Source organism: Pan paniscus, chromosome 6, assembly GCF_029289425.2.
Source record: "Pan paniscus chromosome 6, NHGRI_mPanPan1-v2.0_pri, whole genome shotgun sequence".
NCBI classification, from domain to species: Eukaryota; Metazoa; Chordata; class Mammalia; order Primates; family Hominidae; genus Pan; species Pan paniscus.
This window is the reverse complement of record NC_073255.2, coordinates 10,773,164-10,793,226: the sequence shown is the minus strand read 5'-3', so window position 1 is coordinate 10,793,226 and position 20,063 is coordinate 10,773,164. Positions and strand designations below refer to the sequence as shown.

At 47.4% G+C, this 20,063-nt stretch overlaps 1 protein-coding gene across 20 annotated transcripts in view; it reads right to left on the bottom strand.

Moving 5' to 3' along the window:
- The window catches only part of OCM (oncomodulin), a 50,785-nt gene extending 33,350 nt beyond the window's left edge, over positions 1 to 17,435 (bottom strand). For 3 of the 20 annotated variants that reach the window (XM_055114898.2, XM_055114892.2, XM_034963612.3), the window contains exons 1-4: positions 17,032 to 17,430; positions 16,088 to 16,156; positions 9,256 to 9,358; positions 6,975 to 7,016 (exon numbers count right to left, since the gene is read on the bottom strand). Coding sequence is in view for 7 of the 20 variants with exons in the window: in XM_055114892.2 (XP_054970867.1) it covers positions 6,975 to 7,016 (42 nt within the window). In the remaining 13 variants the exon portion in view is untranslated. Of the gene's footprint in view, positions 1 to 6,974; positions 7,017 to 9,255; positions 9,359 to 16,087; positions 16,157 to 17,031 lie in introns of all 20 variants that reach the window. The other 17 variants (XM_055114901.2, XM_055114897.2, XM_055114905.2 and 14 more) reach the window with 10 other exon arrangements.
- Positions 17,436 to 20,063: the final 2,628 nt, after the last annotated feature.

Genomic DNA, 20,063 nt, shown 5'->3' with positions numbered 1-20,063 from the left:
GTAGTTACATTGATAATCTTCATTGTTTTACAGATGGGGAAACTGAGGCTTGAATGATTTACCCAAAGTTAGCAAATGGTAGAGCTGAGACTTGAAGCAAGCTGACTCTACCATGTTCATCTTAACTCCCTGGAGACAAGGAGCTCAGAACCCAGCGGCCTGGCTGTCTCCAGGAGTGAGGAACGGGAAAAAAAATTGCAACCTGGCTCACTCTTTTGTCTCCAGTGGCAAGAAAGAGACAGAAATGGTTATTTCAAGATGTTGTGATTATTGTTATTGAGGCAGCATCTCACTGTCTCCCAGGCTGGAGTGCCGTGGCGCAATCTTGGCTCACCACAACCTCCACTTCCCAGGCTCAAGCGATCCTCCCATCTCAGCCTCCTGAGTAGCTGGGACTGCAGGCACGTGCCACCACGTCCAGCTAATTTTTTTTGTAGAGACAGGGTTTCACCATGTTGCCCAGGCTGGTCTCAAACTCCTGAGCTCAAGTGATCTGCCTGTCTCGGCCTCCCGAAGTGCTGGGATTACAGGCATGAACCACCGTGCCCAGCCAAGATATTATTCTTTTGTAAAGTAAACATAGTTGCTCTTAGCATATGGTTCTCAATTGATGGGCGTGTGTGTGTGTGTGTGTGTGTGTATGTGTGTGTTCGCTCTGGAAAAGTTTTCTCTGGGAGAAAATTCTAGATTTCACTGTTTTACATTTCAAAGTTGCCAGTTTGTTAAAAAAATCAGGCTGAGAAGGAACACGTTAGGACAAAAATGTGAAAGACTGTCATTAAAGCAAGCAAGACCAAGGATGGAATTTTACAGACTTTGCACAGAATTCTTGGATCAACCCATGGACGCGGTGGCTGATTTTAACAGGAGCTGCAGAGTCTAATCCCTTTCATCACAAATGCATCTAGGACCAGAGCCCGATTTCCTGCTGCCCTTGGGGGACTTTTTAACCACTTTTTTTTCCCCAAGCTTAGAGTATACATCAAATCCCAGGTCCACACTGACACCCACTCTGGGCTGGAAGGGCCTGACCTCTCCCAAGAGAGTGGGGGTGGAAGAGAAGCTGGGAAATACAAAGTCATTTGATGGATGTGACACTGGGCACAGGTTGACCGTCAAGCCAGGGAGGAGGCCTTTATGCCTGAAAGCCCCTGAGCCTGTTCCAGGGATGCAGTGAACCACTCCTGTACCCACCCAGGCTTGCCTAAGTGTGTTGTGTGCCAAGGAAGCTTCAGGGAAGAGAGAGGACAGAGAGAGGTTGGATGTCTAAGCGTTGTTCAGTAAAGTGAACAGAAAGCAAATGTTCCAGTCTGGGAAAGTAAAATCACATGAAAGAGGAAAGCGGATTGTCATAGAAGGTCCGAGGCCCGGGCTAGGGAAGGGAAAAACCACACGCTCAAAATCCTGGTCAACGCGTGTCCACGTTAATGGGAGAGAAGCACCTTCCTCCACTGTGGGGCCACGGCAGGGCCAGAGCACCAGCTGGGAGTGGATCCTACACTTTTTTTTTTTTTAATTGTGGTAAAATATGCATAACATAAAATTTGCCATTTTCGCTGTTTTTGAGGGTACAATTCAGTGGCATTTATTACATCAAAAATATTGTGCAACCAGGCTGGGCATGGTGGCTCACGCCTGTAACACCAGCACTTTGGGAGGCCAAGGCGGGCAGGAGGTCAGGAGTTCAAGACCAGCCTGGCCAACGTGGCAAAACCCCATCTCTACTAAAAATACAAAAATTAGCTGGACATAGTGGTGTGCACCTATAATACCAGCTACTCAGGAGGCTGAAGCAGGAGAATTTCTTGAACCCGGGAAGTGGAGGTTGCGGTGAGCCGAGATGGCACCACTGCACTCCAGTTGGGGTGACAGAGCAAGACTCCATCTCAAAAAAAAAAAAAAAAAAAAAAAAAGAGAAAAACAAAATATTGTACAACCGTCACCATCATCCATCTCCAGCACTTTTCCATCTTCCCAAACTGAAACTGTCCCCATTAACCCTCACTCTCCATCCCTCTTACCCCCAGGCTCTGATAACCAACCTTTTACTTTTTTTCTGTCTCTTATCAGTTTGACTATTCTAGGTACCTTATATAAGTGGAATCATGCTGTGTCTACCTTTTTTTTTTTTTTTTTTTTTTTTGAGACGGAGTCTCGCTGTGTCTCCCAGGTTGGAGTGCAGTGGCGCGATCTCGGCTCACTGCAAGCTCCGCCTCCCGGGTTCACGCCATTCTCCTGCCTCAGCCTCCCAAGTAGCTGGGACTACAGGCACCCGCCAACACGCCCGGCTAATTTTTTGTAATTTTAGTAGAAACGGGGTTTCACCGTGTTAGCCAAGACGGTCTCGATCTCCTGACCTCGTGATCCGCCCGTCTCGGCCTCCCAAAGTGCTAGGATTACAGGCGTGAGCCACCGCGCCCGGCCTACCTTTTTTTCTTAACAAGAGTTTTGCTTGTTGCCCAAACCAGAGTGCAGTGGTGCGATCTCGGCTCACTGCAACCTCTGCCTCCCAGGTTCGAGCGATTCTCCTGCCTCAGCCTCCCAAGTAGCTGGGACTACAGGCGTCTGCCATCACGCCCAGCTTTTTGTATTTGTAGTAGAGATGGGGTTTCACCATGTTGGGCAGGCTGGTCTCAAACTCTTGACCTCGGGTGATTCACCCTCCTCAGCCTCCCAGAATGCTGGGATTACAGCCACTGCACCCGGCCTGATTGTTCAGTTTCTCAACTGCAACATGAGTAGGGCAAGTTCAAATTCTAACTTAGATGACATGCAGGCCAGTGCACATGGACTCATCCAGGTAAACTCTTGCCCTACCCAGAGCCCAAGGAGAGACAGGCAAGCTTTCTGTCTCCAGTCTGCCGTCTCCCTTGATGTACAGCCTGTGGAAAGTTCTGCGCATCTGAGTTATTTCAAGGCCAGTTCTGTCTTGTGTAGCCCCCAAGTTCTTGTTTCTTACCCTTCTATACCATTTAACATTCAAGTTCCAAGTAAACAAAAACCCATAGAACAGCTAAAGCATCAACTCACAGACTTTCTGTTTTTCAGTACCTTCTACATAGCTGGCACCTGGAAACTTATTTTCCTGAGAGCTGAATTATGCAGCTAAAGGCTGCTGAAGCCAGTGACTTTTTTTTTTTTTTGAGATAGGGTCTCACTGTGTTGCCCAGGCTGGAGTGCAATGTGCAATATTGGCTCACTGCAACCTCCGCCTCCTAGGTTCAAGTGATTCTCCTGCCTCAGCCACCTGAGTACCTGGGATTACAGGCACACACCCAGCTAATTTATGTATTTTTAGTAGAAACGGGGTTTCACCATGTGGCCAGGCTGGTCTCGAACTCCTGACCTCAGGTGGTCCGCCTACCTCAGCCTCCCAAAGTTCTGGAATTACAGGCGTGAGCTATCACGAGTCTATGTAGTGTATGTATATGTATATACATTTTATATATATATATATATATAGTCAATGTAGTTTACATACATGTCTAATATATATATAGACAATGCCTATGTAGTTTTTATACATACACATACAATGTCTACATAGTTAATATATGTCTTTTTAATTTCTATGTAATTTATTCATATTTAATTTCTATATAAACATAAAATTTCCATGTAAATATATAATTTCTACAGATATGCCTCTCATGGGTTTATTCATGATATAACATATGAAAAGCACAGAGACCACAGAGTGCTGGACAGACAGCATTTAACCCAGTCATTGTCATCTTTAGTACAGATTCCCCTAACAGGGAGTCATTCCCAGTGGGACTCGGCTTCCTACAAAACAGTGGCTTCTGGCCGGGCGCGGTGGCTCACGCCTGTAATCCCAGCACTTTGGGAGGCCGAGGCAGGTGGATCATGAGGTCAGGAGATCCAGACCATCCTGGCTAACACGGTGAAACCCCATCTCTACTAAAAATACAAAAAAGTTAGCTGGGCGTGGTGGCGGGCGCCTGTACTCCCAGCTTTTCAGGAGGCTGAGGCAGGAGCATGACGTGAACCCGGGAGGCAGAGGTTGCAGTGAGCTGAGATCGCACCACTGCACTCCAGCCTGAGTGACAGAGCGAGACTCGCTCTCCAAAAAAAAAAAAAAACCAAAACAGTGGCTTCTGAGAAAGACAACAAGGGAAACCTCCAGCTTCACAGACAGGGTGGGTGTGGCTCGCCACCTTGTTCTGGCCTCTCCTACTGCTCTGAGACATTTCTGGTGTGAAACACCTAGACATCCCTGGCTTCACAAAGCACAAAGAAACCCAGGCACTGTGAACATTTTCCCTCCTGGAGTGGACAGTGGTAATGTTCATGAGGCCTCATCTTCCTCTGGGACCAGCCCCTTCCTGCCCCTGTGCACAGCTGCCTGGTCAGAGGGCCTAAAACACCTGAGCTAGGCTGGACCCATGGAATCCTCACCAAAAAGCTTTCAAAATTGGATCATTGAAGGGAGATTCAGTCCCTCACCACGGCAGAACTTGCAGCTGTGAGGAGAGGAGCTGGGGCTACACTATTTCTGGGTACAATGACAAAGTCAGCATGAGAAGAAAGTCACAGAAGCGCCAGGTGCAGTGGCTCATGCCTGTAATCCCAGCACTTTGGGAGGCTGAGGTGAGCGGATCACAAGGTCAGGAGATTGAGACCATCCTGGCTAACATGGCGAAACCCCATCTCTACTAAAAATACAAAAAATTAGCCGGGCATGGTGGCGGGTGCCTGTAGTCCCAGCTACTGGGGAGGCTGAGGCAGGAGAATGGTGTGAACCCGGGAGGGGGAGCTTGCAGTGAGCTGAGATTGCGCCAGTGCACTCCAGCCTGGGCAACAGAGCAAGACTCCGTTTCAAAAAAAAAAAGTCACAGAAGCAGAGACCAGGGAACAAAGATTCCTGGCGATACCTGGTTTGCCGGATGCCTCTGGAGCCCGACTGCACACCTGCTCTTCCCAGGGCTCGCATGCTGCCTTATAGATTTTTTTTTTTTTTTTTTTTTTTTTTTGAGACAGGCTCTCCCTCTGTTGCCCAGGCTGGAGTCCAAAGGCACGATCACAGCTCATTGCAGCCTCGACCTCCTAGGCTCAAGTGATCCTCCCACCTTAGCCTCCCGTGCAGCTGGGAGTACAAGCATGTGCCACTACACCTGGCTAATTTTTCTATTTTTTGTAGAGATGGGGTCTTGCCACATTACCCAGGCTGGTCTTGAACTCCTGGCCTCAAGCAATCCTCCTGCCTCAGCTTCCCAAAGTTCTAGAATTACTTTTTTTTTTTTTTTTAATCCTAACCTACTTCTAGTTGGATTTCTGGCTCTTCCAACTTCAAGGATTAGAACTTCTCACCAGTGCACTCCACACTCACACATTCCTAGAACCCGGGGTTCACAGCAGAAGAAGGAGAATGCTTCCAGGCTGATGGAAAACACTGATGTCACTCACATGCAAAGAGAGCTAACAGCCAAGTGGGTGGATCACCTGAGGTCAGGAGTTCCAGACCAGCCTGGCTAATATGATGAAACTCCATCTCTAAAAATACAAAAATTAGTCGGGCATGGTGGCACATGCCTATATTCCCAGCTGCTCAGGAGGCTGAGGCAGGAGAATCACTTGAACCCGGGAGGTAGAGATTGCAGTGAACCAACATAGTGCCACTGCACTCCACCTGGGCGACAGAGCCAGACTCTATCTCAAAAATTTTTTTTAATTAAAAAAATAAAAACCATTATGGCAAGCAATTTCGGACGAGATCAGGCATGTTCAGGGTGGTGTGGCGGTAGACATGGCAGGCTGTTTCAAGAACACGCAGTTCATTCATTCGTTCCTCTAGATAATGCAGTGTTACATCCAGGTCACTTGGCACCGCACAAGGCTGTCTCTGTAGACCTGAGTGTTCTGCATCCCCAAACAACCAGAATCACAGACGGCTGCTTTGGCATAATATCTGCTGTTTATACAGAGAGGAAGAAAAGTCACAAGAGATTTCCTGTTGTGTTTCTTTCAAGATGGTTGTTATTGAGGAACGAGTCTGCCACATCTTACATACAAAGATCAAATATATCTTTAAATCTTGAAAGAGCTGTATTTCCCCTGAGAATTAGACACGGTTGTCCAAAACAGACAACACAAGTCATATATTAGATGGAATCTGCCTGCCTTTTTAAAGTGACAGAAATGTCAGATATAAATTTACAAGGCATCGGGCTGGGCACAGTGGCTCACACCTGTAATCCCAGTACTTTGGGAGGCCAAGGTGGGCAGATCACTTGAAGCCAGGAGTTTGAGACCAGCCTGGCCAATGTGGTGAAACCTCATCTTTACTAAAAATACAAAAATTAGCTGGGTGTGGTAGCAGGTGCCTGTAAGCAGGTGCCTGTAAGGAGGCTGAGGCAGGAGAATTGCTTGAACCCAGGAGGCAGAGGTTGCAGTGAGCCGAGATTATGCCACTATACTCCAGCCTGGGTGACAAAGCAAGACTCTGTCTCAAAAAAGAATTTACAAGGCATCTCACAACTGCAGCAGCCTCTACAGTCTCTCCACCCTGTCCTTCCCACAGCCGTGACCTTCCATTCTCTTCCTGTTTTCACTGATCCTGACTTCTGTTTGCATTTTATCAGATTTTTTTTTTTTTTTTGAGGCAGACTCTCACTCTGTCACCCAGGCTGAAGTGCAGTGGTGTGATCTCAGCTCACTGCAATCTCCACCTCCCAGGTTCAAGCGGTTCTCCTGCCTCAGCCTCCCAAGTAGCTGGGATTACAGGCACCCACCACCACACCCATCTAATTTTGTATTTTTAGTAGAGACAAGGTTTCACCACATTGGCCAGGTTGGTCTCAAACTCCTGACCTCAGGTGATCCACCCGCTTTGGCTTCCCACAGTGCTGGGATTACCAGTGTGAGCCACCACGCCCAGCCTTTATTAGTCATGTTCTTATGAGCATCCGAAATCCCTGCTGAAAAAGTGCAGTAGAAAGAAATGCCACACTCACCTGGGCCATGGTTCTTCCTTTCTGTTGTGGGAAAGCAGGCATCTGTGAAGGCAGCCATCGGGGTGGGGAGAGAGGATATGAGAGGCCACGCTTGCCCATGGGCTCCCGATCAACTGCTGGGACCACCCCCACCCCACCCCTCGCGGGCACAGGTGGGAGAAAGCCTTCTCTGAAGGATCCCCATTATCAGAGCAAAGCCCTCACCTTGGAAATGTCACAGGGACTCAATCTCATGAGGCCTGACTTGGATTTTTGTTTTTTGAGACGCGGTTTCACTCTGTCACCCAGGCTAGAATGCAGCGATGCAATCATGACTCAATGCAGCCCTGGACTCCCAGGCTCCAGCGATCCTCCCACCTCAGCCTCCCGAGAAGCTGGGACTATAGGTGTGTCACACGCCCAGCTAATTTTTAAATTTTTTGGTAGAGACAGGGGTCTCACTGTATTGCACAGGCTGGTCTCAAACTCCTGGGTTCAAGCAATCTGCCCATCTCAGCCTCCCAAAACCTTGGGATTACAGGGGTGAACCACCACAACTGACTGGAGTTTTTCTTAATGAATATGTGTATCTCTGTCTCAGTAACCAATGTGCAATTTACTACAATCCCCACCCGTGACCCAAAAATGTAATTATTAGAAATCTATTCTGAAGAAACAGGCCAGATGCAGAGGCTCACGCCTGTAATCACACTTTGGGAGGCCGAGGCAGGTGCATCACCTGAGGTCAGGAGTTCAAGACCAGCTTGGCCAATATGGTGAAACCCCATCTCTACTAAAATACAAAAATCAGCCAGGTGTGGTGGCACGTGCCTGTAATCCCAGCTACTCAAGAGGCTGAGGCAGGAGAATCTCTTGAACTTGGGAGGCAGAGATCACAGGGAGCCGAGATTGTGCTGTACCACTGCACTCCAGCCTGGGCAACAAAGCGAGCTTGCATCCCCCCCAAAAAAATGATAAGAAAACTTTTTGGGGGATGGGGTCTTGCTGTGTTGCCCAGGCTAGAGTGCAGTGGCACGGCACAATCTTGGCTTCCTGTGACCTGTCCCTGTAATCCCAGCTACTTGGGAGGCTGAGGCAGGAGAATCGCTTGAGCCTCGGAGGTGGAGGTGGCAGTGAGCTGTGATTGCGCCACTATACTCCAGCCTGGGCAACAGAGTGAGACTCCGTCTAAAAACTCAAAACATATATATATATATATGCTTTTTGTAGAGTCAGGGTCCCGCTATGTTGCTCAGCCTGGTCTCAAACTCCTGGCCTCAAGTGATCCTCCTGCCTTGGCCTCCCAAAGTGCTGGGATTACAAGCATGCATCACTGTGCCTGGCCTGTTTCTTGTTTGTATACGTTGACTACAAACTACAGCACATGTAATAAGTTTGTAAACCTACATCTATAAAGAAAAAATTCTGGGCCAGGCACAGTGGCTCAAGCCTGTAATCCCAGCACTTTGGGAGGCCAAGGTTAGTGGATCACTTGAGGTCAGGAGTTTGAGACCAGCCTGGCTAACATAGCGAAACCCAGTCTCTACTACAAATACTAAAATTAGCCGGGTTTGGTGGTGCACGCCTGTAATCCCAGCTACTCAGGAGACTGAGGCAGGAGAATTGCTTGAACCCAGGGAGTGGAGGCTGCAGTGAGCCGAGATCACACCACTGCACTCCAGCCTGGGTAAGAGCGAGATTCCATCTCAAAAAAAAACAAACATAAAAATAAATTGATTAATACAAATGCTCTCTGGCTGCTCACGAGAAAGATCGGGGCTGGGCAGAAGACCAGAGAGACTTCCTTGGGAGTGTAGGTCTGGAGGAGGGATGCGGCTGCCGTGGAGGGAAACACACGAAGCCCCCTCCAGAACTTTATCTTCTGAGGAACAAAAGCCTCAAGCTGCCAGGGGAATGGCAGTCAACCCTGTTGCCACCAGAACACAGGCAAGATCTTGTGCCTTCCTCCTTGAACCAGGGACAGGAATATGTCCTGGGCTCAGGCTTAAAGGTCTCCTGACACGAGGGGAGGGACAGGATCATTGTGACTCAGAGACCCAGGGCCCACCCTGGACTGAGAAGACAAAGAGAACCCCTCCACCCACAGGCCTGGAGATGCAAGCAGCAGCCGTCAACACAAGGAGGGGATCAAGAGCGGAAGGTCCCATTCGCAGCACAAAGCGATGCTACAGAATTGTGAAGCTAGTGGGCCCACTGCGGTAACCATGGTGACCAGCCCACCGCCCACTCAACTCCTGGCTGGACACGGTTCAACCACCCTCCAGCGCTCCCTGCTCCTTACATAGTAACAGCTCAGCAGAACTGGCTCATGTCCTCGTGTCTGCTCTCCTACGCAAGTCTAGCCTTCAAGACTAGCCAGAGATGGAAAAGGAAAAAACAACCCACTGAAAGGAAGCAAAGCAACAAACAGATATTAATTCCATCTTAGGTCAGCATCAGCAAGTGTATGTCACGGAGATGCGCTGCAAACAAATACAAAATCCAAAACCAGAAAGACAAAAGGAAGAGAAACCAATACATCCTCCATCACAGTAAAAGATTTTTTTCTTTTTTTCAGACAGTGTCACCCAGGCTGCAGTGCAGTGGCGTGATCTCAGCTCACTGCAACCTCCACCTCCTGGGTTTAAGTGACTCTCCTGCCTCAGCCTCCCAAGTAGCTGGAATTACAGGCACGTGCCACTACGCCCAGCTAATTTTTTTATTTTTAGTAGAGATGGGTTTTCACCATGTTGGCCACGCTGGTCTTGAACTCCTGACCTCAGGTGATCTTGCTGCCTCGGCCTCCCGAAGTGCTGGGATTGCAGGCGTGAGCCCCCACGCCTGGCCATCTTCCTCCCTTCTTTTTAAATTTCTCCTCATTCTCTTTTACCTTTGGGGTTTTGCTCTTTTTTTCTCTTTTTTAAATATCTCTTTTTCTGGAAGACACAGACTGGACAATGGGGGTAGATGCTCCCTATTCTTTTTTCTGTGGAAGCCACCTGAGCTAAATGTCATTAAGTTTCACTCCTTGTATTTAACATATGTATTAGGACTAGCTGGGTGCAGTGGCTCACTCCTGTAATCCCAGCACTTTGGGAGTCCGAGGTGGGCAGATCATGAGGTCAGGAGATCGAGACCATCCTGGCTAACATGGTGAAACCTAGTCTCTACTAAAAACACGAAAAAAAAAAAAGAATTAGCCAGGCTTGGTGGCAGGCACCTGCAATCCCAGCTATGCGGGAGGCTGAGGCAGGAGAATGGCATGAACCCGTGAGGCGGAGCTTGCAGTGAGCCGAGATCGTGCCACTGCACTCCAGCCTGGGCGACAGAGCAAGATTCCATCTCAAAAAAAAAAAAAAAAAAAAAAAAAAAAGGTATTAGGACTTTAATAATACGTTAAAAAGAAAAAACTAAAATCAATTCTTGGAGAGGTTTGATTAAACCAAATAAAGTAATTGGTTTGTATTTAAGATTAATAAAATTGACCGGAAGCCAGGCACACTTGAGTAAGAGAAGGCAAAGATAAACCATTTGTGCACATGAAAAAGACAATTTCAGATACGGTTGAGGTTTATAATTGTAAGATCAGTATAAATAATTGCCATAAATTCAAAATTAAATGGGATACTTTTCTAGAAAATATAAATTACTAAAACTGACTGACAAACAGAAAACCAGAATAAACCACTCAACATTAAATGAAATGGATTCATCTTTAAAAATATAGCCATTGGGGAAACACCAGGAATTTTACCACATTCTACTCAAGATTTTTGCAGTGTTCATAAGACAAATTTATATATAAAATATATGAAAAAAATGCTAAAAATAAATGAGAAAGACAACCCCTAAACAAATATAGGCAAAGGTGATAAACATACAAAGCAATCTTATACACTGTTCATGGCTACACTCCTGTCTAGTAAATAAACAAAAACATAGATATATAGCAATTTTGGCCAGACACAGTGGCTCACGCCTATAATCCCTGCACTTTGGGAGGCCAGGGTGGGTGGATCACTTGAGGCCAGGAATTCGAGACCAGCATGGCCAACATGGGGAAAACCCTGTCTCTACTAAAAATACAAAAATTAGCCAGGTGTGGTGGTGGGTGCCTGTAATACCAGCTACTTGGGAGGCTGAGGCGTGAGAATCACTTGAACCCAGGAGGCAGAGGTTGCAGTGAGCCGGGATTGCACTGCTGCACTCCAGCCTGGGTGACAGAGTGAAACTCCATCTCAAAAAAAAAAAAAAAAAAAAAAAAAAAAAAGGCAAGCATCAAAAGCAATCCTGAATACTAAAAGAAAAATACATACATTCCATAGACCCCACTGACTCAAAAAATAAAATTAGAAAATAAAAAATGCAAAAAAATATTTAAACCACTAAATATGAAATGAATCCATACTCAAAAAGTATTCCCAAAGAAATACCAAGCCTATATGTTTTTTAGGAATTTTATCAAACTCTCTTCAAGAGTTTTGCAATGTGTATAAGTGGTTTATTTGGGTTTTGTATGTGTCAGTCAATTTTAGCAATTTACAATTTTCTACAAATGTGTCTTAATTTCAGATTTATGCCATTAAATGATTTATAGTAACATCTCACTTTTTATAAACATCTACTGGCCAGGTGCAATGGCTCACACCTGTCATACCAGCACTTTGGGAGGCCAAGGCGGGTGGATCACCTCAGGTCAAGAGTTTGAGACCAGCCTGGTCAACATGGTAAAACCTTGTCTCTACTAAAACTACAAAAAAAAAAAATTAGCTGGACATGGTGGCGCATGCCTGTAGCCCCAGCTACTCGGGGAGGCTGAGGCAGGAGAATCGCTTCAACCCAGGAGGTGGAGATTGCAGTGAGCCAAGATCATGCCACTGCACTCCAGCCTGGGCGACAGACGGAGACTCCATCTCAAAAAACAAACAAACAAACAAACAAAAGGCCAGGCACTGTGGCTCATGCTGTAATCCCAGCACTTTGGGAGGCTGAGGCAGGCGGATTGCCTGAAGTCATGAGGCTGAGGTGGGTGGATTGCCTGAGGTCAGGAGTTCGAGACCAGGCTGGCCAACATAGTGAAACCCCATCTCTACTAAAAATACAAAAAAATTAGCCGGGCATGGTGGCGTGCGCCTGCAATCCCAGCTACTCCAGAGGCTGAGGTAGGGGAATTGCTTGAACCAGGGAGATGGGGGTTGCGGTGGAGCCAAGATCACGCCACTGCACTCCGGCCTGGGCGACAGAGCAAGACTCCGTCTCAAAAAAAAAAAAAAAAAAAAAAAAAATTCTATCTACTGTATCTGAAATCATCTCTTCCATTCTAAAATAGCTGATTTCTATTCTCCCTCGACCAGTGCAGACTGAAGTTTGTCTAAATTTATTAGTTTTAAATACAACCAAATTTTTGTTTGTTTTTAACAAATCCTTTCCAGTAAGTAATTTTAGCTTTTTCTTTTTAACTTTTTACTTGAGTGACTTGAGACTCAAAAGAAAGTCTCAAGAATAGTATGAAGAATTTCCAAATACCCTTCTCATCTAGATCTCCCAAATAGATCTCCCAAATATTAATATTTTACCACATTTGTGCAGGCGGCTGGAGGGACTTCAGGGCTGATGAAAAAGGTCCCACCACAAGGTGGCAGAGTACACACGAGCGGCAACTGGGCGAGGCTTTGCGCAGGCAGGAAGGCCCTCATGATAGAGGCCATCCCAGGGCTGTGGCATGGGGGCCATTACCCAGAAGGAGAGGGGGCAGGGACAGCTCCTGGGTATCTCTGAGAGCCTTAGGGTTTTTTTTTTGTTTTTGTTTTTGTTTTGATATGGAATCTTGCTCTGTCACCCAGTCTGGAGTGCAGTGACACGATCTCCAACCTCCGCCTCCCGGGTTCAAGCAATTCACCTGCCTCAGCCTCCCAAGTAGCTGGGATTACAGGCCCCTGCCATCATGCCTAGCTAATTTTTGAATTTTTGGAGAGACGGGGTTTCCCCAAGTTGGCCAAGCTGGTCGTGAACTCCTGAACTCAGGTGATCCGCCTGCCTCAGCCTCCCAATGTGCTGGGGTTAAAGGCATGAGCCACCGTGCCCAGCTAGCCTTGGGGTCTTGAAAGCCACATGGTTTGTCTTATACATGGCCGGCAGATGTTGGGTGCAGTTTCCCAGGTATGTACAGCAAGAGATCTCTAAATCACTACAAATCTGCATTTACTTAGGCTATGATTCAAACAACTGGGGCCAGGCATGGTGGCTCACACCTGTAATCCCAGCACTCAAGGAGGCCAAGGCAAGAGTATCCTTTGAGCCCAGGAGTTCAAGGCCAGCCTGGGCAACATAGCAAGACTCCTGTCTCTATTAGAAAATAAAACAGGCTAGGCGTGGTGGCTCACACCTGTAATCCCAGCACTTTGGGAGGCCAAGGCGGGTGGATCACCTGAGATTAGGAGTGCAAGACCACCCTGGCCAACTTGGTGAAACCCTGTCCCTACTAAAACTACAAAAATTAGCCAGGTGTGGTGGTGGGTGACTGTAATACCAGCTACTGGGGAGGCTTAGGCAGGAGAATCACTTGAACCCGGGGGGCAGAGGTTGCACTGAGCCGAGATCACACCACTGCACTCCAGCCTGGGCAACAGAGCAACTGTCTCAAAAAGAAAAAAAAATAAATTATGCAATTTAGGTTTAATGTCTCATGATTAGATTCAGGTGATACATTTGTGGCAGAAATTTTTTTGTTTTAACTTGCTCTATTTTTTTGTTTTAAGTGGGAAAACACTTTATTCCATAAAACGGAGTAAATGTTCCTCTCTTCCTTTTAATTTCTCCTCATATGCTTTTACTTTTGGGGGTTTGTGCTTGTTTTTTCTTTTTTTTTTTTTTTTGAGAGGGAGTCTCGCTCTGTCGCGCAGGCTAGAGTGCAGTGGCGCCATCTCGGCTCACTGCCAGCTCTGCCTCCCGGGTTCACGCCATTCTCCTGCCTCAGCCTCCCGAGTAGCTGGGACTACAGGCGCCCGCCACCACACGCAGCTAATTTTTTGTACTTTTAGTAGAGATGCGGTTTCACCGTGTTAGCCAGGACGGTCTCGATCTCCTGACCTCAGCCTCCCAAATTGCTGGGATTACAGGCGTGAGCCACCACGCCCAGCCCCTATTCTCTTTTCTATGCTAACCACCTGAGCTGAATGTCATTAAGTTTCATTCTTTTTATTTAACACATATATTAGGACTACAGTAATAAGTTAAAAAGAAAAAAAAAATCAATTCTTGGAAAGGTCTTATTAAAACTAATAAAATAACTGGTTTGTATTTAAAATTAATAAAATCGACCAGATTCCAGGCACAATTGAGCAAGAGAAGGCATGAAAAAGACAATTTCAGATATGGTCAAGGTTTGATTTTTTTTTTTTTTTTTTTTTGAGATAGGGTCTCACTCTGTCGCGCAGACAAGAGTGCAGTGGCGTGATCTCGGCTCACTGCAACCTCCGCCTCCCAGGCTCACGCGATTCTCTTGCCTCAGCCTCTTGAGTAGCTGGGATTACAGGCATGTGCCACTACTGCCCAGCTAATTTTTTTTTTTGGTATTTTTAGTAGACACGGGGTTTCACCATGTTGGCCAGGCTGGTATCCAACTCCTGACCTCAAATGATACACCCGCCTTGGCCTCCCAAAGTGCTGCAATTACAGGCGTGAGCCACAGCGCCCAGCCATGGTCGAGGTTTATAAGATTACTCTAAACAATTGCCATAAATTCAAAATTAAATGGGACACTTTCCTAGAAAATATAAATTACTAAAATTGACTGGCAAACAGAAAACCAGAATAAGCCACTCAACATTAAGTGGATCCATCCTAAAAAATACAGCCATCGGGGAAACACCAGGAATTCATTACATTCTACTCAAGATTTTTGCAATGTCTGTAACTCAAAGTGAATTTATATTTAAAATATATGAAAAAAATGCTAAAAATAAGAAAAAGACAACCCCGAAGGAAATACAGGCAAAGGTGATGAACATACAAAGCAATCTTATACTGTTTATGGCTACACTCCTGTCTAGTAAATAAACAAAAACACGTATCAATTTTGGCCAGGTGCGGTGGCTCACGCCTGTGATCCCAGCACTCTGGGAAGCCAAGGTGGGTGGATCACTTGAGGTCAGGAGTTTAACACCAGCCTGCCCAACATGGGGAAACCCATCTCTACCAAAAATACAAAAATTAGCCAGGTGTGGTCGTGGGCGCCTGTGATCCCACCTACTTGGAAGACAGGTTGCAGTGAGCCCAGATCCGGCCACTGCACTCCAGCCTGGGCGACAAGAGACTCAATCTCCCAAAATAAAAGATATATAGCAATTTTAAGTTTAATCTCAGTGAGGGAGAGTACAAAGGGTCGTCAACAGTATTTAGGAGGTTTTAGTTCTTTAAGAAAATCTGAACCCAGCATACTTCTTTTTTTCACATCCCTTCGGCTCAGAATGAAGTAAACTTTTGACATCTGCTCAATTTGGATCATGAGTACAAAGGCTCCATTTCCTTTTACTTTGCTATGTATTTAGATCTCTTCCAATATTAGTAATCAAAAATAGCAAAAAAGAATTATGGACATGTCATAGGAAAAGCTCCTTCAGACCGGGCAAGGTGGCTCATGCCTGTAATCCGAGCACTTTGGGAGGCCGAGGCGGGCGGATCACGAGGTCAGGAGTTCGAGACCAGCCTGACCAACATGGTGAAACCGTCTCTACTAAAAATACAAAAATCAGCCGGGCGTGGTGGCGCCCGCCTGTAATCCCAGCTATTTAGGAGGCTGAGGCAGGAGAATCGCTTGAACCCGGGAGTTGGAGGTTGCAGTGAGCTGAGATCGTGCCACTGCACTCCAGCCTGGGCGACAGAGTGAGATTCAGTCTCAAAAAAAAAAAAAAAGAAAAGAAAAAACCTCTTTCAGTAAGACCCAAGCTCAAGTCGTGATAGAAAAACCACCATAAAAACATTTGGTCTTAACAAGATTTAAAACCATAGTACCAGTTTCATTCTCTCCCCAAATCAAGTGAGTTCCATCTTAAAAAAAAAAAAAAAAAGAAAGCATCAAAGACAGACATCCTCTGCTAACTCCATCACATCACACCACCCCGAGTGTTGCTCACCTTTCTTCACCAAGGGCTGGAAAAGAACAGTCTACACAGAACTGCGGCAGCCGCCTCCTTCTCACCCGTCTACAACAGAGGTGCTCACACTGTACCGCCTTCATCTGGCGTCTCCCTACTCAATTTTCTCACACCCTCAGTCCAACCCTCATAACTCTACTTCCTGCAGGGATACTTTGACCAACACCCAAATATGATCATGCCTCTGCCTTGAAGTACTGCATTTGCAGCTGGAGAAAGAGGGAGATCCCAGCCTTGGACCTTGCTGGTCAGCCCCCCACCCCGCCCCCAGCCTCACGGCCCTGGGCGCCTCCCCTGTGCTGAGTCCTCAGTACCACCCATCATTACTCCTTAGGGATGCTCCTCCCTGGTCCTCAAAGACCCTATTGCCCTTTCATCTGCAACATCTTATTTTTCTTTAAGTCTGACCTGAAGTCACTCCTTCCCCAGTTAAAACTGATCCTCCCTCCCCTGGGTGTCCATGCATCCTGATAGTTGAGGTAACTAACAGAGCGCCTACCCCTGGATCGCCCCCACATGTTAACGTGACCAACACCTCTGTAGGAATGCATCCAACAAGGGACCCCAGCTCCGTGCTCCCCCATATCGGACCCAGGCACTCAGAAGATGTTTTGAATGAGCCCAGACGCCTGAAATAACCCCTCCACACCCTGCCTTCGTTTCCCTCCTAGTTCAGTGCCCACCACTGGCTGCGATCGGGGGTCTGCATGAGACAAGTAGGAGAGAAAGAAGGGGGTTACCCTCTGCAAGAGACGGGGACATTCCCCAACAGCCCCCTTCTTCCCCCTAGAGACCCAGGCACCGCAGTGCAGTGGAGTTCAGGGGCCTGGATGGGCAGAGAAGCTCCAGGGGAAGGGACGGCAACAAACCCACTCTTGGGGAAGAGCGGGATCCCCTGTGCAGAGAACAAGCCCCTAGCTCACCTGCGTCCAGGTGGTCACAGTGGCAGGTGCCCTGCACGAGCTTCCAGAGGACGGTGGGGTCCGAGGAAGCAGAGCTGCGGGGAAGGGCAGTGAGATAAGGGGCCAGCCGCTGCTCCGGACCCACTACCTGTAGCGTCCCCCAACCCAACTCGGCAGCACCCGACAACCCGCAGAGACGTCTGGAGGAGCCGCCCCCAAGGACCCCAGTGCAGTGCCGACTCTGCAGCAAGTGGGTGCGGGCCACGCTCGTGCTGGGCACAGCCCCGGAGCCAGAGCGCCGTCCCTCCAACGCGTGTCTGAGGTGTCAGTCGCCGTGGGAACAGTCTGGGGTCCGGAAGTGCACGCATTGCAGTCCTGCACCTCAAAACACTGCGTAAAAGAAGCTCCCCCCGGGACTACAACTCCCAGAACCCCCCACGACGCCACGCTTCCGGTTAGGCCACCCTGCACTTCCAGCCACAGCCATAGCTGCAGTCACGTGGGAGGTGGCCATGGGCTGGCAGGGTGTGGCGCCGGGCCTCTGGTTGACACAGAGCTGGGGGTAAATGACACCATGCCCAGCCGACTTTTCCTTTTGTTTCTACAAAAAGATTTTGTCTCTTTGTAAAAGGTTTTTTGTCTGGTTTCCTGGATCAGGTTTGCACATCAGGAATTGGAGTCCTTTGCACATTCAACTACGTAGATTTCCACCTTGTGGTAGATTCTACCTGTGGTTTCTACCGCGTGGTTCTAGAGGGAATTATAAACAGTAGGCCGGGCGCGGTGGCTCTTGCCTGTAATCCCAGCACTTCGGGAGGCTGAGGCGGACAGATCACGAGGTCAGGAGTTGGAGACCATCCTGGCTAACACGGTGAAACCCTGGCTCTACTAAAAATACAAAAAATTAGCTCGGTGTCATGGTGTACGCCTTTAATCCCAGCTACTCAGGAGGCTGAGGCAGGAGAATGGTGTGAACCCAGCAGGCGAAGGTTGCAGTGAGCCGAGATCGCACCACTGCACTCCAGCCCTGAGCGACAGTGTGTGACTCCGTCAAAAAAAAACAAAACAAAACCAAAATAAACAGTAGAAATCATCTCCATAAAAATGATTCATTTACAAATCTTGTGGGTGTAGACTCTTTTTAGAATAATGCTTTTGGGGTCGGGCGCGGTGGCTCATGCCTGTAAACCCAGCACTTTGGAAGGTCAAGCTAGGTGGATCACCTGAAGTCAGGAGTTTGAGACCAGCCTGACCAACACGGTGAAACCCCCTCTCTACTAAAAATACAAAAATTGGCCAGATGCAGTGGCTCACGCCTGTAATCCTAGCACTTTGGGAGGCCAAGATGGGCAATCACCTGAGGTCGGGAGTTAGAGATCAACCTGACCAACATGGCGAAACCCCGTCTCTACTAAAAATACAAAAAAAAAAATTAGCCAGGTGTGGTGGCGCATGCCTGTAATCTGAGCTACTTGGGAGGCTGAGGCAGGAGAATCGCTTGAACCCAAGAGGCGGAGGTTGCAGTGAGCCAAGATTGCACCATTGCACTCCAGCCTGGGCAACAAGAACTAAACTTCATCTCAAAAATAAAAATAAAAATAAATAAAAACATTAGCTGGGCATGGTGGTGGACACCTGTAATCCCAGCTACTCAGGAGGCTGAGGCACAATTGTTTGAAAGAGAATCACTTGAACCCGGAAGGCAGAGGCAGAGGTTGCAGTAAGCCGAGATCACACCATGGCACTCCAGCCTGGGCGACAGAGCAAGACTCTGTCTCAAAATATATATATATATGTGTGTGTGTATATATACACACACACACACATATAAAAAAGGAATAAACCTTTTGGGGTTTTATGTCATTTGTTCCTTTCTTCCTATTTAGGTCATTTTTGTTATGCATATTTTTTTCCAAATTGTCCTTTAATCAGGACATATTTTTAACTCAGATATTTGTTATGCCTACTTTTTCAAGATTTCTCTATAAATTTGCATTTTAGATCAGTGAGGGAAAAATACACCACGTAGACCCTCAAACACCATGGGTTTGAACTTCGAAGGTCCACTTATATGCAGGTTTTTTTCAACCGAACTCAGAAAATACAGTATTTGAGGGATGTGAAACTCAAATATATAAAAGCCCAACTTTTCATGTACACAGTTCCGCAAGGCCAACTGTGGGACTTGAGTATGGCAGATTTGGGTATGAGGGTGATTATGGTTTGGGTCATGTTAAATTATAATACCCAGCTGGCCACGGTGGCTCACGCCTGTAATCCCAGCACTTTGGGAGGCCGAGGCAGGTGGATCACCTAAGGTCAGGAGTTCGAGACCACCCTGGCCAACATGATGAAACCCCCGTCTCTACTAAAAATACAAAAATTAGCTGGGCATGGTGGTACATGCCTGTAATCCGAGCTACCTGGGAGGCTGAAGCAGGAGAACTGCTTGAAGCCAGGAGGCAGAGGCTGCAGTGAGCTGAGATTGCACTACTGCACTACAGCCTGGGTGACAAAGCAAGACGCCATCTCAGGAAAAAAAAAAAAAATTATAATCCCCAGTGTTGGAGGTGCGTCTGGTGGGAGGCGACTGGATCATGGGGGTAGGTTTCCCCTTTCGTGCTGTACTCATGAGAGTGAGTGACTTATCATGATTGCTGGTTGTTTAAAAGTGTGCAGCACCTCCCGTCTTTCTCTCTCTTCCTCCTGCTCTGGCCATGTAAGACATTCCTGCTTCCCCTTTGCCTTCCGCCATGACTGTCAGTTTCCTGAGGCCTCCCCAGCCACGCTTCCTGTACAGGCTGCGGAACTGTGAGTCAATTAGACCTCTTTTCTTTATAAACTACCCAGTCTCAGATAGTTCTTTATAGCAGTATGAGAATGAACTAATACAAAGGGCTTGTGTCCTGGAACCAATCCCCTCCAAATATGAAGGGCTGACTTTATTTTATAGTGGTACAAAGGCTAGTACAGTGGCTCCCACCTGTAATCCAGCACTTTGGGAGGCCAAGGTACGAGGATCGCTTGAACCTGGGAGCTTGAGGCTGCAGTGA